General features: G+C 41.1%; 1 protein-coding gene across 1 annotated transcript in view; it reads left to right on the top strand.

The window, feature by feature from the left end:
• The window catches only part of Abcb11 (ATP binding cassette subfamily B member 11), an 82,751-nt gene extending 64,299 nt beyond the window's left edge, over window positions 1-18,452 (top strand). The window contains exons 22-28 of the mRNA XM_021635600.2: window positions 2,429-2,632; window positions 4,242-4,483; window positions 6,139-6,295; window positions 10,954-11,151; window positions 13,639-13,845; window positions 16,098-16,244; window positions 17,679-18,452. Of these exons, the coding sequence (XP_021491275.1) occupies window positions 2,429-2,632; window positions 4,242-4,483; window positions 6,139-6,295; window positions 10,954-11,151; window positions 13,639-13,845; window positions 16,098-16,244; window positions 17,679-17,879 (1,356 nt within the window). The 3' untranslated portion in view covers window positions 17,880-18,452. The remainder of the gene's footprint in view (window positions 1-2,428; window positions 2,633-4,241; window positions 4,484-6,138; window positions 6,296-10,953; window positions 11,152-13,638; window positions 13,846-16,097; window positions 16,245-17,678) is intronic.

Consider the following 18,452-nt stretch of genomic DNA (forward strand, 5'->3'; position numbering starts at 1 on the left):
TATTCTTTTCCCCCTTTCTCCTCCCCTTCTCCTCAGAAAAGGGGAGCTCCCCACACACCCCTGTACCAACCCACCCCTGCACATCAAGTCTCATCAGGACAAAGCATGTCCTCTTCCACTGAGGCCAGACAAGGCAGCCCACCTAGGGGATAGTGATCCAAAAGCAGGCAACAGAGTCCATGTCAGAGACAGCCCCCCCCACTTTAATTGCTAGGAGACCCACATGAGGATCAAGCTGCCCATCATCTACATATGTGTAGTGGGCTTAGGTCCAGTCCATGCTTGCTCTTTGGTTGGTGCCTCAATCCCTGTGAGCCGCCATGGGCCCAGGTTAGTCGACTCTGTTGATCTTGTGAAGTTCTTGTCCTCTTTTTACTTCTTCCAGCTCTTCCACAAGACTCTCTGAGCTCCACCTAATGTTTGGCTGTGGGTCTCAGCATCTGTTTCGATCTGCTGCTGGATGGAACCCTGCATCTGGCAGTTATGTTGGGATCCTGTCTGCAAGCATAGCAGAGTATAATTAATAGTGTCAGGGGTTAGCTCTCTCTCATAGGGTGGGTCTCAACTTGGGCCAGTCATTGTTTGGCCTTCCCTCAATCTCTGCTTCGTCTTTATCCCTGAACATCTTCTAGATAGGGAAAGTTTGGGGTTGAAGGTTTTGTGAGTTGGTATCCTCCTCCCTCCACTGGAAGTCCTGCCTGACTATAGGAGGTGGCCACAGTCTCCATAGCTGTTTATTTTGTTTTGGTTTTCAAGACTGTATCTATGGCTGTCCTGGAACCCACTATGTAGATCAGGCTGGCCTTAAATTTGTAGAGATCCTACTGCCTCTGCTTCCCACTGCTGGGATTAAAGGCAGGCAGCACCATTTCCAGCTCTTCAATTTTTTATTTGAGTATCACTCTTCAAATAGGGCTTATACTTTTCCATGCTGTCTTTCAAATTACCTTTCTTCCACTTCTGGATATAAAGCTCCATTAAGCATCTTTTGCAAAACTGGTCTAGTAGCCATAAATTCCCTTTGATTTTTAAAATTACAGTGTCTACTCATTTATTCATTTATTTATTTATTTATGTGTTTATGCATGCATGTATGCATATGTGGAAGTCAAAGGACGACTTTCAGGAATCGGTTCTCTCCTTCCACCACATGGGTCCTAGTGATTGAACCCAAGTCGACATACTTGATAGAAAGTGCTTTTACCAGCTGAGCTATCTTGCCAGCCCGGAATACCCTTAGTTTTTGACTAAGGTAGAAGGTCACTATTTTGTCTTCAATTCTGAAGGATTGCCTTTTTGGGTGTGGTGATCTATATTCACAATAGTTTTCTTCCAGGACTTAAAGTACACCATCCCACTTTCGCCTACTCTATAGAGTTTCTGCTGTTAGTCTGATACAGTTGTCTTTAACTATGACTTTGTGCTTTTCTTTTGGACAGTTTAAAATTCTTTGTCCTGATTGTTTTTTTTCTGACAGTCTGACTATGTTGAGGTGGAAATATTTTCTGGTTGTATTCCTCTGGGCCTCTATAGCCATCATATTCCAAGATATTCATGTCTTTTCCAAGGTTTAAGAAATTTTTCTGATTTTGTTTTCTTGAACAAGTTTTTATACCTTTAACCTTTGTTTACTTCTTAGCAATCAATGGTGTAAACATTTGGTCTTTTAATGATGTCCTAAAGATCTTGTAATATATCTGCATTTTCTTTTTTTCCCGTTCTTTTTGTTTAAATATGATATTTGAAGAGAACCTTTACTCTTTGATATTCTTTTTTTTTTTCTACTTGGTATAGTCTGTTAGTAACCTACATTTTTATATAACTTATTGTCTATTTTCAGAATTTTTGATGATCATTTTTCAAAATTACTATTTACAATAGTCAAAAGGACTCAACAGGCCAGTGTTGGATAAGTAGATAAACAAAATGTTGTCTATACATGCAACAGAATGTTTATACCTTCAACAGAAAGGAAACTGTAATATGTACCCCAATGTAGATGAGTCCTGCAGAGACCTTATGCTTAGCAAAATAACCCAGACACAGAATCATAAACATTATAGAACCCCACTTCTACATGATACCCAAAACAGACACATTCATGCAGACAGAGAGGAGAATAGAAATTACTAGTGACTCAGAGGAAGAAGGCGAGGTAAGCAATTGATGGGTAAAGAGTTGTAGATGTGGAGGGGATGAGAAATATTGAGTACAGATGTGGTGGCCACATACCATTGTGTTTGTTTGTTTTGTTTTTAATGTCCCTGAGGTACATGGTTATGAATGGCTAAAAAAGCTAAATATTTGTCATGTATATTTTATCACAATAAAAAAAGAATCTATCTTTTGGTATAAAATAGCTTTTCACATAATAGTGTCTGGTTAAAGAGACCATGTCTGAGATGGGCTGGCTGCTTTTGATTTGCAGGCTGCCGGCTCTCAAGTTGGGGTGATGGTCAATTCCTTCAGTAACATCGTTGTGGCCATAATCATTGCCTTCTACTTTAGCTGGAAGCTCAGTCTGGTTGTATCATGCTTCTTCCCCTTCTTGGCTTTATCAGTAGCCTTACAGACAAAAATGTTGACAGGATTTGCATCTCAAGACAAGCAAGCTCTGGAGAAGGCTGGCCAGGTAATCTTATAGACCTAATTTTTTTCTCTTATGGCTGGGTGGTTGTCAAGCAAAATGTTTAAAAGGAGAAGTTAAAAGAGACACATGAGTCTTTGCCTAAAGGCTATGACAGTAAAGCTTTGAAACGTAAGCTTGATCAGGCAAGGAGAAAGTGTGGTAAATGTAGAAGCTTATATATTTGATGTCCTTTTGCTATCATCGTACATTTTCTATATTCTCACTTGCAGAGGTGGACAGTTCTATTTGAGTTGTTATAGTTTTCTCTGCTTAATTTTTTCCCCTGAGTCTTGCTATCCATACAGAAAACAAATACTTTCAACTTTAGCTTTTGCTAAGTTCGTGGAAAACGTCTTTCTCAAATATAATCATGAGCTACAGTGTAGAATTCAAATACGTTCTAGTTTTAGGGACGCGTTTTTAAAAGTCTATTCTAGTTAATACTTGAATACAAGGAATAAGTGAGGGGATGATGGCATAGATTTCTGTCAAATGAAAACATACACACACACTCACGGTGGGCATGGTGGCACAGCCTGCAGTGATCCTAGAACTTGGGAGAAGAGGCAAAGAGATCAGAAGTTCAAGGTTGTCCTCAGCTGCATAGTGAGTTAGAGCCCAGCCTGGTTACTTGAGATGCTGTCTCAAACAACAATAACATACAGGAAGGGAGGGAGGGTGGAAGGGACCAATGAATCACATATAACATGCATTCTTTTTGTTTTTGCTTTTTGATACTAGAGTCTGAATAGCTTACTGAGCCTAGGGTTTACTAATGTGTGCACTTTAAAACTTAGCTATACCCAATGCTTTTATTTGCTTTTTTAAAAATATTGAGACAATCTCTCACACCAAGTTGTCCAGACAGCCTTGACTTCAGACTGGAGGCCAAGCAGGTCTTGAACTTAGGATCCCCTTATCTTAGCTTTCCAAGCATTGGCGTTCAGGGTTTTTACTACCAGGTCTGAGTCACACACTCACTCATGCTTCATAAATTCACTCATGATTATGTTCTATGACTTTTAAGACAGAGACGTGATGCTATCTAAGTAACGAAAACATTTCAGATGCCAGTGTAGAAAATAGGATCTCTAATGAGGAAGAACCCCAAATTCGTTAACAGTGGGCCTTAATCTGTGTATTTAAACACATGCTCACCATGTAGACTAAAGATGAAGTTATATTTGACTAGTAACATTCAGTTATATGTTTTTAGAAGGGATGGTTTACTGAGCAGTGACTTTTCGGAAAACAGTCTCTAGTGGTTTGAATTGTATTACGTACTTTTGTTCCAGAAGACATTCAAAGACATCATTTTAGGCATTCCAAGTGAATTAGCAGAAACATTTTAAAACTTGTCCAGGACAAGCATGAGAGACCTTTTCTCACACTGTCTTTCCCCCTAGCAAGTAGAGACAACGAAGCCATGCTACAACTATGTAGAGACTGAGTGTAGGTGACAGATGGCCCCATGGTCTGGTTGAGCTGACCCCCCAGCCAACTTCTCGATGCTATTTTGCCGTTTGTGACAAATCTAATATGTGACATGACAGAAATGTCATGAGAAGAGATAGTCCCACTTTTGGATCCCTCAGACTCTTTCCTTTTTCAGATCACCAGCGAAGCCCTTAACAGCATCCGCACAGTCGCTGGAATGGGAGTGGAGAGGAGATTTATCAAAGCGTTTGAGGCTGAGCTGGAGATGTCATACAAGACAGCTGTTAGGAAGTCAAATATCTATGGATTCTGCTACTCGGTTTCCCAGGCGCTAGCATTTCTTGCCAATGCTTCTGCCTATAGATATGGAGGTTACTTAGTAGTCGTGGAAGGGCTGCATTTCAGCTATCTTTTCAGGTGAGGAATATCCAAAATGGTCACATGATATTGATGCACCAGTGGGGATTTGCCTGGTCCTGTCATTTAACTTTCTTGTGACCCAGCAGGCTGTTGTCTCTTCAAGCAGCCGATTTTTTTTTTCAAGGTTCTACAGGGTGTGTGATAGTTCTTCCGGAATTGGCAGCCCCGCTGACGTCTGTGTCCATGTCTGTCTCTAGGTGGCCTCAAGAGCACGCACGCTCATTCCCTTCATGAGTGATCTGGGAGTCTCAGAAGAAGCATGCCCAACATTGCAAGCATGTTCAAGTCTGTTTCATTTACTGAGGTCTCCTTGGTAAAGGAAACTCACACAACTAAGCCTAGGTTTAAGGTTCTGAGAAATGAAGTCCATGTTTGGACTGGAAGAGTTAAAAAAAAAAAAAAAAGGATGATTACAAACAGATGGCTCATGGATGAGTTGTGATCATATTTACGCATGTTGAAGCTAAGATGCTCAAGGCCTTGCACAAGATGGACTTAGGGGCTATTGTATTTGAAGTCTGTTCCTTACTTGCAAAGACAGCTGGTTCCTAGCCTCTTCCTCTGAATAGAGACATGATAGGCCGGAGAAGAGCATCTTCTATTCTTCAAGGGAGGGTCTGCTTACCTCCCTAGGGGGAGGCCTCAGTAAGGGTGTAGGTGATGGTGGTAGAAGGAGGTAGTGAGGGCAGAGACAGTTTCAAGTTTAGAGGGCGTGGAGGAGGCTTGATCCTCTTGCCTGATTCCAGTACTTTCCTGTTAGCCCATCACACCCACACCCACACCAGGAAATTGTCTTTTCTAAACCCTTGCATGTTTAAAGCTACTAACCCAGACAGGATGGAGCCACAAATTATTTGCCAGCATGTGAGAGTCAAGGGCCTGCAGAAAACTTCCTCTCTGCCTTAAGACCTAGAAAGTCATCTCCCACCGTTTCCTACCTTATCTCCAAAGTTTTCGGTTGCTTAAACCTTATCCCGGGCTCCTGGGAAATGTGGGTTTCCAATTCTGGCCCTGAAACAATCACTGATTATAAGTCGGGTGGCAGCTCACATGCTTGCACACCCCCTATCCATCATGCCAACCCCATGAAGACTTCTGCAAAAGACGGCTCTGACAGGCTACCATGTACATCAAGAGCCAGGCTAGGCAGCAAGGCTGTCTCTTATGACAAATTTATGCATGTATCCATTCCTTCCTTAAGTCCATGTTGATATGGTAAGCAGCTAGTATAAACAGAAGGCTACTGGCCATTGTGATTTCCTTCAGTGGCCCACTGCTGTCATTCACATACCTGTCAGTGGTTCATGAAATGTTATAATTGGGGAAAAAAAAAAGCCAACCAAATCTGCTCATCTTTTCAATTCCTTTCCAAAAGCCACCCTCCTCCCCACTTTAAAAAAAAAATACATATTTTTTTTTAATGTGGTAGATCTAGGATTTGGAGGTCTGAGCCCTACCCTGTCAGTTTACCCCTCAACGCTCTTACAGAAAAAGCACAATTTGGAAAGTGCTCACCTCTCTATCTCCTGCAAACCCAGTCACGGCTGAAGTGACTTGGTCAAGCTGTTTGGGCCTAGCGCCCCAAACATTTGCCCCTTAGGCCTGCATACTACCACACCCCGCCTCCACTCTGAGTGTTTGTCTGATTGCAGGGTGGCCTCTTCGATCGTCATGAGTGCGGCAGCTATCGGAAGAGCGTTCTCTTACACCCCAAGCTACACCAAAGCTAAAATATCTGCTGCGCGCTTTTTTCAACTGCTGGACCGAAAACCTCCTATTAATGTATACAGTGGAGCAGGTGAAAAATGGGTAAGGACTGGGCTGCGAAAGAGGTGTGTGTGTGTGTGTGTGTGTGTGTGTGTGTGTGTGTGCTTACGTGCGCGCACATGTGTTTAGAGTCTAAATTTTAGCAGCCTGTGTTCAACCACATGCACTCAGAATGGACAGGCAATGGACTTACAAGTGTAAAGGAAGGAAATAATTGACATGAAAAAATCAGGTGTTACACTGGCATTTGAGTAAGACAACAACCTGGAATCCTATCAGTTCACATTCTGTTACTGTACTCAAGAATGATTAATGTATACTGAAGAAGTTTTCTGGGCCTGCTGGTTTACCCCTCTAATCCTTGAGCTTAGGAGGCTGAGGCAGGATGATTGCAGGTTTGAGGCCAACCTGGCCTTCACATAAGAAAAGAGGTTTATTTATTGCACATTTTGGAGGCTCAAAGTATGTGATCTGGTGGTTCTATTATTGTGTCTCTTTTTAGAGTCCCGGAACTACAGTGTATAGTAGTAGGTGGTATCCTGACAGGAAGTCATTGTGGGGGAAAGATCACATGGTAACACAGAAAGCTAGAGTGCGGGGAGGAACAGTCTCATTTTCATGACTGCCCAGTTATTTTGATTTGATGATTACAAACAAGAGCACACTGTATTTGCCTCCCTTTTTACACTCTCTCCAACTCTCCTCATGTTCCACCAACCACTCCCTTTGGAATTTATGATCTCTTCTCCTGTATTAGTCACACACACACACACACACACTCACACACACACTATTAAGTCCAATTAGTCCTTAATTGCATGTCTTTAAGGCTGACCCCTTAGGATTATGGTCTTGTTCCTGTGGAAAAAGAAGGAGGATTTCTGGTTCTCCCTTTTTTAGTAGGGAGTCCGCCTGTAGCTCTTTATCTAGGGGTGAGGCCTGGCCAACAGCTCATAGGGAAATATCCCATGCCTAGTTCTGGGGTTTCTGTTATATAGAGAGCCTGTGGCTTATGAATGGGGCATTATCCTACTCTATGGGATAACTGCATTAAAACTGTAATAATAACTATAACTGTAAATATATACTTTATGTATTTTGAAGTATGTTTATAAAATAATGGGTTTCGCTATGGCTTTTTCTAATATCCTTGTTGTTATTTATGCTTCCTGCTCTGCTCTATATTAACCACCGTCTTTCATTTCCAATCTAATGCCCATGCCCAAGTTTCATCTTTCCTCCTTTATAGCAACTATATCTTGCTAGTATCCTCTCCAGAGCCCTAGAGCCTGGTCTTCTCCTCTCTAGAGCTCCTTCTCTTCTTCCCTCAGTGGTCTTTCTCTACTTTCCTGGCTTCTGGGGTTATTCCAGTATAATTGCCTCCTTTTAAGAACTATTCAGGTTTCCCCAAAATGACATTCATTCATTCTGAGGGCAATGACGTCAGTGACCAAATCACCATGTGCTAAGCCTAGCCTCTTACCCCCTAAATATTCTATGCCACTTCTTAACATCATCACACCAGGGCCCATATATAAACGCTTTTGAGACACACCCCATATAAACCGCAACCTTGGCAGATACTGGATTTTATATAACATGAAACACATAGTTCCAGAATTAATGGAGACACATGCCTAAAGACACACAGATAGACATGACATATCTAGTCATGCTTTCCATTGATGTTTTGGTGGGAAATAGAAAGGCTAGGTCTATTTGTCCAGCCATACAAATATTGTTCATCTGGTTCAAGTTTTAGCTCGTGTGAATTACAGAAAATTTGCTAATATTCAAAATTCTTTCCTTATTTTTTAATCTTATTTTAAACTTATTTTTTAATCTCCAAGGTGCTTTTAATCTCCCTTGCCCATTAAAAATAAAAAATCTCCATACGCTCAAGAGAGCAAAACACCAGTACAGCTAAGCGAAATTATGAGATTTTTGGTTAAGTGACCTATTTTTCCTTCAGCTTTGTAGAATTATTCTCTGCAATGGGTTTACCCATTTCAAGAATTTATAATTCAGATTGTATTTTAAATTAATTTTTTATGTTATTATATAAAGTAATAGGGTTTGTCATGATATTTACATACATATGTGTCATTACACATTTATGATCATTTGCTTCCCTCTCTCACTTCCTCCATCATCCCTCCATGCGTCTAGAACCCCACTCAAACTGGTTCCCTTCCTTTACCTAAACAGTTCCCCTTCTGCTTTCTCCTCACACTCTGCCTTAAGATCCCTTCCTCCATTCTCATTTGTAGTTTCATGAACTACACACAAATACATGTAAGTACATACATGTATGATTGTATTTGTTTTATTTGATTTTTAAATTATGTGTATATGTATGGGATTGTGCACATGAGTGCAGTGACTACCCTCATGTGCACAAGTCCTTGGAGCTGGAGTTACAAGCAGTGAGCTACCTTATTTGAATGCTGGGAATAGGATTCAGGTCTTCTGGAACAGCAGTGTATCCTCTTATTTTCTGAGCATCTCTCTGGCCCCACAAAATTTTGATTTTGCATATAAGAAAAAAACCATAGTGTTTATCTTTCTGAATCTGGCTTATTTTTCTCAATGCAATGGTTTATAGTTTCCTCCATCTTCCTAAGAATGTCATGATTTTGTTTTTTAGGGCTACATAAAATTCCATGTATATTCTTCATGAAGTTATTTGTTGATGTTATGTAGGCTGGCAAAGTAGACCCAGGAACTAAAAAACAGAATTACATGGCATTAAAAATCTTCTGCACAAAAGGAAACAGTCCCAAAGTGAAGTGAAGGAACTACAGAGTGGGCAGAAAAAATTCCCAAGTGTACATCAGATAAAGGGTTAGTAGTCAGGATCTAAAAGAACTCTAAAAATCAAACTCAAACCAAATCATGTAAACAACAAATGGGCTAAAAAGCCGAATCAACAGTCCCCAAAAGAAAAACACACTTGAAAAAACATTGACATCCCTAGCCACCAGAGAAATACAAATTAAAGATGCTTTGAAAGACCATATTGTCCCAGTCATAATGGCCGTCTTCAAGAAAACAAATTACAACTAATGCAAAGAGGAAACCTTAGTCATTACTGAAAAGAATGTTAACTTTCGTAGCCACTATAGAAATCAGAATGTTTTCTTTTTAAAAAAAAAAAATGAAAATAGCTCTACCATAGGATTCAGCTATACTGTTCTTAGGTATATACACACTTGAAGTCAACATACTACATTTTCTATGAAGCTAGTCGCAATAGCTAGGAAGTGGAGCTGTCTTAGTTGTTTGAAACACACTAAAATATTTGTCATTGTGGCATAGACTCCAAGCAACTTCGCTTTTAAGTCGTTTTAAAGAACAGTGTCAAGACAACTCAAAGAATTGCTGGCTTCCATCATGCATTAATGTCCGCTGCTCTCTTCCATTCATTAGTATAAGGAATAGGTGATAATGTGTAGATGTTGTTTTTATTCCTCTGATGATGGGGTGAGATGAGGGCCGTACCCAAGCTTTACTAATACATGCCTTAGGCTGAGCCCAGAGTGTTTCCATTTAAATATCCCTAGGGCTAGGCCTGGAAACTTGTAGCCTCTATACAATCTAATCTTTTACAAGCCTGGGCCTTGAAAGCTTCAGCTTCCAGCCTGTCTGCCAACCTAGGTTCAGAATGTTTTCAGCCTCCAAGACTGACTGCTGAATAAACTCACCCTTTCTTTCTTTTTTCTGAACTCTGGTTGGCTGGTTCAACTCAGCTGTTCTGGCTCAAAGCTCCTCTCCAAGCTGATGGATTCAAACTGGCTTTTCTTGCCCTCTGACTGAATTCCTCTGCTAGGCAAAAACTGCCTCTGAAGTCCACGAACCCAAGTGCACTAACCTGTCTGAGCTCAGATGCACTCAGCTGAACTGCCCTGAACTGTCTGCACTCCTGAACTCCGTTGGATTCCTGTACTGTACTTACTTTACTGTACTGCACTGTTTGCCCAACTCTTTATGCACTTCTCTTAAGTAGCTCCCTGTTTCTGTCTCTCTCTCTTTTCTCTCTCTCCCCTCTCTCTTTCTCATGAAAGTTGGGCATCTCCTATCTCTGATTCATTCTGTCAAATCTTTCTCTGGTTCATTAGTTTGTGTGCCTCTCAGTCAGGCATCATTGTTTGGGATTAAAGGTGTACTAAAGCCGTGTCTACATTCCAGCCCCAGGGATTAAAGGTATATACTAAGGGTGTGTCTGAATTCCAGCCGTGTCACAGAGACCTACCTTTTTGGATGTGACTCCTTGCCAGAGTGGCTAGGTTGGATTAAAATAGTGCTGGATTAAAATTTCTCTGCAATAAGGAAATGACTTTAGTTCAGAATGGGATTAAGAAGTCAAATTTCTTTAATTTCCTTGTCTCTCTTTAGTCTATCCCTGCCAGCATTGGGGGGTGGGGGGATGTCATTTCTGTGGTCAGTGTCTGTTTGCTTGCTGTTTTGAGACAGACTCTCTCTATGTAACCCAGGATGGCCTCCAGTTGAACTAACTTCCTGCCTCAACTTCCAGAGTGCTAGGATTACTGTTGTATAGCACTATTCCTGATTAGAATGTCACCCATTGAGTTGCTCTTTCTGTAGTGTATAATTTCATAGCCTTGTGTACAGTTAGGTAACTTTTCTGTTTTCTAGGCTCCAGTAGGAACATATATGTAATCCCAGTCCTCTCATTCCAGGACAACTTCCAAGGGAAGGTTGAATTCATTAACTGTAACTTTACATATCCATCTCGACCTGATATCCAAGTTCTGAATGGTCTCTCAGTGTCTGTGGACCCAGGGCAGACTCTGGCGTTTGTTGGAAGCAGTGGGTGTGGCAAGAGCACCAGCATTCAACTGTTGGAACGGTTCTATGATCCTGATCAGGGGAAGGTGGTAAGTGGTGCAAACGCTTTTGAGAATGTTGTTTTCTGTATAAGATCCACGCTCCCCACCACCACCACCAGTGGTCTCCAAAGCTATGCCTTTCCGGGTGAAAATGTTTGCCTCAGACTCTCATCCCTGTGGCCATTTTCTTTTCCGTCATCTGCTGGTTGACCTGATTCTGCCCCACAGCTTGCAATGCCTCATTTTCCCCAGTTCCAGATGGCCTGCTGACCAGTTGGGAAAGAAAATTGGGCACACAGGAAATGAGTTTGTTTGAGAGACGTTTACTTACCTGCAAATGGAGCAGAAAGTGCAGACTAATCAGGAAACTAACAGCTGTAGATGGAAAAAGTGGGTGACAAGGGACACGATGATAAGTAAGCAAAAGCAAGCATGAAAAACTTGGTCCAAGATGATTATACCTAACTAATAAATAAACTCAAATTGATAAAGCCTTGGCAAGGGTAGTTGAAATGTTGGTGAGCTGCTTCATTGCTTATTCTTCAAAGTAATTCTTTCTCTTTTTTCCTCTGTTTTATTTTTCCTCTTCTTGGACAATACATTCACCAGTCTATACAATCAAATAATAAAGATTTGTAAGAAAAAGTAACATTCCTTTGTGCTTCTTTGCTCAAAGACAACTCTCTTATCCACTTCATGTCTTGAGTTCTCCTAGTAATTATACTCCTGTGTCCCTAATTCTCAAATTTCTGTTTTCATGATTTAACTAATTTAGACGCTGTGCTGATTTATTTTAAAAAAGCAAAAAGTTAGTTGTCAGGACTCTTCTCGTTTACCTGCTCTCCATACCCCAGTAAAATTCACCTTCTGATGTTCCTGAATAGTGTGATCTTTACTGAAACGGGGACAGGTGACACTTTGAAGAGAAATATTAGGGGAAAGGTGAGGCTGTCTTGCAGGTATCAGTAGAACCCGGGAGGGTATGAACATGAAGAGTAGGAATTGATTGCCTGTGCTTCATGAACATTGCTATTATTGATTTTAGATGTGAAGATTTTAATTTATTTGAAAGGACTTGTTGACTGATGAATCTAGGAAGTACATTGCCCTAGAGATAAATCCGCAAAAGGGAAAGGACTCGGTTTTCCAAAACTGGAGCTCTGTCATGTCTTGCCCAGGTGGACTGTAAATTGCTGCAGCATTAATTCAGCCTGTTTGACCTCTCTAACATTAGCATGTGTGCTAAGGATGTTTTCCTGAACGCACACATTGAATGTTCTAGTCACTGGAAGGAAGCAACCATTTTATGATTTCTAGCATTTAAGAGGCACAGTACATTTTGTAAACTCATTGTTTACAAAAATGTATCTATGAACATTGTAAATAAAAAAAGACTTTAATCAATAAAAAAATATCCTCTTTGCTTTTAGACAAGCTACCAAATACAGGTATAGTACATTCAGTATTTAATTAGGTATCTATGATGTGACCAGTACTATCTATGGGGGATTTTTCAGAAACATGGAATATATCTTTTGTTTCCTAGATGGTTATAATACATCACATAAACAGCAATTAGCAAGAAGCTCAAGTTCTGACTAAATATTAAGTTGTGCTTTGCAGAAATGGGTACTATGGAAAATACCTTAGGCTGAGTGAAGACTGACTCCTGGTGGGGTCTGCCTTACCATTGCCCCCCACCTTTTAAATAGTGTTTGCCTTTTCCACTCCTTAGAAATTATCTAAAATATGTCCTGTTCACATTATTTGCAATAGTCTCTTTTCACCCTGAAATCACACCGTCAAATACTTTACAGCTAATATGTTAGATTGATATGCCTTTGGGATACACTCTTAGGCATCTTAAATAGCACCTATTTGGTGGCTGAACTTCCATGACTTCTGGGCTGTGAGTGCCTAGGAAACAGACACTGTGTTCTCATCATAAAGTCGACAGAAATGGTACAGTGGTTCCTGGCAAGATGGTTCCATAGATGATTGTGACCAAGTGACCAAACACATTTTCTCCTGGACTTGTTATCTCAGCTGTCCAGAGAATAATACCAATAAAACCAAGAACACAGGTGTGATCTTCATATTTTCCAATAGCCTCTGTCAGTCTCTCTCCCTGACCCAGCCCCCTCCCTCTCCTGTTCCTTTGGGTGGCTCACTAAGCATCAGAATACAGAAAGCCTGCCTAGCTGTACAGATTAAGCTATGCGAAGCCATAAGGAGAATTACTTTTTTTCTTAACTAAATACTGTCCAGAGATTCTTTCTCATTTATACAATACCCATAGAACTAGAGTTTGGGAAAAACAGCATCAAAATGACAAAGTAATCCCTGTCAACTTTGATGGCGTGCCTGCCAGAAACAAGTTCCAGAGGCCACAGGCAATGTGGTGGATTCCCTCAGGGCTCTGGGGATGGCCACTGTTAAGCAGAACAAATGCACTGTAAAGCTCTCAACAAATGAACCCACATCCCTGCTGGAGTGCTAAAACCTTGTGTCCTCTCTTGTCATCTCTGTTGGCAGATGATAGATGGTCACGACAGCAAGAAAGTCAACATTCAGTTCCTCCGTTCAAACATTGGAATTGTTTCCCAGGAGCCAGTGTTGTTTGACTGTAGCATAATGGACAACATCAAGTATGGGGACAACACCAAAGAAATCTCCATGGAGAGAGTCGTAGCTGCCGCAAAGCAGGCTCAGCTGCACGACTTCATCATGTCACTCCCGGAGGTGAGCACAAGTCTGTTTTACAGAAACACAGGGCTGTGGAGAGGTGGGAGACCCAAAAAAGTGTTAGGATTGTGCTTCAGAGAGAGCTTCGAAGACAACACAATTTATCTCCCAGTGTCTTGCATTGCCTTGGTCTTTTAAGCAAAACAAATGCCCGCCTTCATGACATTTTAGAAAGTACCGTATTGTCAAACAAAATGGATGCTGTAGTTTGCTACCTAGAGAACATACCCATACAGCATTAAGGTAACCTGGTAGAAGGAAATCCAAGGTTTAACAAGGGTTTGAATGCAAGTTTTCTCATTTACCACCTGAGTGTGTGATTTGGAGATACTTACTTATCCAAGTTGACATTGCACATTCTATTGCAAAATGCAAAGGAACCCGAGAACTTTAAAATGAAGGCATAAACCTCAAAGGTTAGGGATGTAGCTGACTGTAGTGCTCTTGCTCAGCATGTATGAAATCCTGGCTTTAAAAAGTAAATGGCCACACAAAGAAAACCGCTGCAACCATTGCTGTCCATCCTTCACTTACAGCAAGTGCATGATGGGGATAAGTTGAATCTGCCTTGGTGCCCTTTACTTTCCCCGAGCCAAGTCTGCATTTGGCAGTCTCCACTATGATTTTTTTTTCCCCATTCACCGAGCATTTCTCTTGGTGGTTGTTTAACTGTAAAAAAAATTAAAATGTGAACTCTAAGTTAGAGGCTATAGCCTTTCCCACTCCTGTTTTTAATAATACCCCTTGGAAATTCCTGTTCTTTGTAGATGGCTGCGATTGAAAACTGTGGACTTGTCGTGGACTTGTTTGCTTGCCCTTTCACAGGCTTCCTCAAATCTTGGGCTCATGTCCCGCTTCTAAGCTGGGCAACCTAACTAGCAAGCATACTGAAATCCCTAAATTGAAAAGCAAAAGAATGCTTTGAATACCTGTGTTTGCCAGCATGTCTAAAAGCCAAGAGGATTTAAAAAAATATATTAATGGAGTATTTTCCTACTAAAAATGCTCTTAGACATTTAACAACATGATAACAAAATGTACTGTACCTATGAAATGCTTGATTCAATGATTTTTTTTTCTTAGGTCTCTTCTGGCTTAGTTGAACTTTTTTAGGCAGGCAGGTTAGAGTAATGAACAAGGACGGAGAATCAGAAACTAGATTAAGTCAGTACTTAACTTTCACATTCGCTCTTTGTTGCTTATTTGTCTTTGTGCAATTATCTTGCTTCTCTATGCCTAGGCTTTATAATATATAAAATCAAAAGAATATCATTTGTGTCACCACGAAAAGGTTATTCTTCTTAGACTAATTAGCCAGCTGTGGTGGCACACACCTTTAATCCTAGCACTTGGGAGGCAGAGGCAGGCAGATCTCTGTGAGTTTGAGGCCAGGCTGTTTTATGTAGAGAATTTCAGGACAGACAGGACTACGCAGTAAGACCTTGTCATCCTGTCTTTAAAAAAGGAAGAGGAGGAGGAGGAAGAGAAAGAGGAGGTAATAGAAGAGGAGGACAATCCTTGATGAAGAATCAACTTAGCCATGCTGGGAAATGAGGGATGTTATATTCCCATCTCTATATTTCTTTCAGGGTTATATTTTTGGTCTCTTCCTGTATCCAACTAAGATCCCACATAGGAGGTCTTTCTTGGCTTGAGATTCTCTGATCTAGCTAGACATTTTCTTTCTTAATTTCATCAAAAAATTATAGCAAATATGTATGCTAGGTACTAACATTACACTTTTCAGGTGAGAGTGTGGCTCAAAGATATTTAAAGGAGTTGTTGATGTTCACAAGGCCAGTAAGCAACAGAGTATAAGTTCAAACTGTCACTTGCCTCCCAGAATGTACTTTCAAGGGAAGGAGCCAACTGGAAAGGTTTTCAAGGCATCTCTACCCCTGGGATTAGCCTATCTGACACAAGATCTTTGAATGAAAGTCTAGAAATCAGAGAATTTCAAACCGAGACAGACCTCTTATGTGGGATCTTAGTTGGATATGGGAAGAGACCAAAAATATAACCCTTAAAGAAATGTAGAGTTGGCAATAATATCCCTCATTTCCCAGAACAAACTTCATTACATTAAAGATTTCTAGCTAGATTTGATATATTTTATTGGATTCAATCACTATTTCTACATTCAAAAAAGAAACAAAATTTGATTTCACAGATGAGTCGTTGATGTGGGGTCCCAACAGTACAAGAGCAATGGCTGTCTCTAGTTCTCAAACTTGCTATGCTTTTTCTAGAAATATGAAACTACTGTTGGGATCCAGGGCTCTAGACTCTCTAGAGGGGAGAAACAACGCATTGCTATTGCTCGGGCCATCGTACGAGATCCTAAAATCTTGCTACTAGATGAAGCCACATCTGCCTTAGACACAGAAAGTGAAAAGGTATGTATTAATTTTCTAAAGTCTTAGGTTATTAAAGATGAGTCTTTGCTGGAAGCATTAAATATGACACTATTTTCTTTTTAATTTTCAATTTTTATTTTTTCTTCACAATTCATTACATATCCGGATTAAAGCCCACTCCCTCAACTCCTCCCAGCCCCACCTCCTTTCCTCTTTTCCTCAACCCCTTCCCCTAGTCCACTGAAAGGGGGAGTTCTCCACTATTGCCATCTGCCCATAGCTTATCAAGTCTTATCAGGACTGCCTGGATCCTCTTCCTCCATGGCTTGGCAAGGCTGCATCATCAGGGATGAGTGATCAGAGAGCAGTCAGCTGAGTTCAGTCCCTTATCCCCTCACTCAGAGATCCATACGGAGACTGAGCTGCCAAAAGGCCATATCTGAGCAGGGGGTCTAGATCCTCTCCATGCATGGACCTCTGTTGGTGCATCAGTCTCTGCAGGACCCCCTGGGCTCAGATCTTTTAAGTTTTGTTGGTCTCCTTGTGGGGCTCCTGTCCCCTCCATGTCACTCTATTCCCACCCCTTTCTTCCTCCTTTAGACGCCCTGTGTGTTGTCTTGTTCATTTATAGTAGGAAAGTGAAAAGGTATGTGTTAATTTTCTAAAGTCTTGGGTTCCTAGAGATGAACCTTTTCTGGAAGATTTGGGCATATAAAATGACACTATTTTCAGTTGTCTTATTCATTTGTAGTAGGAACAGATAATATTTTTTCTTTGGAAGCAAAAGACAATGATCTACAAATAATAGTCTAACAGGGCTACTGCCAATTTAAAAACCTTACTTTGAATAACTGTTTTATAAGGTTCTTTAGGTTGAATGACTTTTTTCCCCCCAAAGGCAAATAATCAGTTTTCTTAAATAAATCAAGACAATTTAGGTCATCTGTCAAACATAGCATGTTTTATAGTTTTCAAGTTGTGTGACCGAGTGAGTAGGTCATACACAATACCGAAAAGGAGGTGGTAGCCTTGCGGGGTTTCCACAATAGAAGATATGGTTGGGGGGGAGAATAGCTATGAAATTCAGAATTCATGGTCTATGTCTTTAAAATCCAGATTCCACTTTGCAGAGTGCTAAAGGGTGTCCCTTGGTGGAAAAGAAATATCAGAAATGATTAACTGCTCCCAGCCTTTTCCCCTTGGTGTTATCTTAGTAAACAAGATGTGGTGCAGCATTGTAAAACTTCATGGCAACCTGGTATTTGTTTCCTTCCTGCTTCCCTGAACTTTTTCAGGCCGTGGGCTGCCATTTCAATGAAGCTTGGATGCGTTATAGAGCAGCCCCTTGCTTACCCTCCCCTAGCGTTCAGTCTTTAGAGTTGTTACTCAGGTGCTATTTGAAACGGCCCCTCACAGTGGTGGGCTGGGGACAACCCTGTGTCTTTGCACTGACTTTCTACCCCCTTTCTGCAGACAGTGCAGATCGCTCTGGACAAAGCCAGAGAGGGCCGGACCTGTATTGTCATTGCCCATCGCCTATCTACCATCCAGAACTCAGACATCATTGCTGTCATGTCTCAAGGAATAGTGATTGAAAAGGGGAACCATGAAGAACTGATGGCACAGAAGGGAGCCTACTATAAGCTGGTCATCACTGGTGCCCCCATCAGTTGACCCGACTGGAGACCTTCACACACAGATCACGACGCATCAAGTACAGGAGGGCTGCGTGTTGTTGTAGCTATACGGAGAAGTATTAATGCTTTACAGACGTAGTCATCCACTGGAATCCAAGCTAATTTTGAGTGACCTTCCGTAATAATTTCAGTTTGAAATGTCTATGTAGAAAGGAGAGTACCCAGCGCCAGTGTGAATGAAAGGTCTGAGCTCAAGCAGCTGCTTACTCACCACCCAGTACTGTTCTGGGTAGGAACTGATTGCTGTCACCATCTAGGACTTGGTGAGAGGGCCCAGAGTTCCCTGTAGGATAGATGGCTGTCTTTTGCGTTCGTGAAAGCTCCTTGTACACTGAGCCTGCTCTGTAATTTGCACTCAACTGTTTTTCGAGCCAGATCAAGGTCAAGAGCTAAGGATAGAAGGCTCCTGGCACTTCTGCTTTTCATTCCCTGCCTGCCTATTGCCTGATTTCCCTTGCTCCTATGAAATCCTGTCCGTGGAATGAAAATGCATCAGCTTCCTAAGTTGTTACATAAAAAAAAAATCTAGTAAAAAATAGTAGAAAAAACA

Source organism: Meriones unguiculatus, chromosome 8, assembly GCF_030254825.1.
Source record: "Meriones unguiculatus strain TT.TT164.6M chromosome 8, Bangor_MerUng_6.1, whole genome shotgun sequence".
Classification (NCBI taxonomy): Eukaryota; Metazoa; Chordata; class Mammalia; order Rodentia; family Muridae; genus Meriones; species Meriones unguiculatus.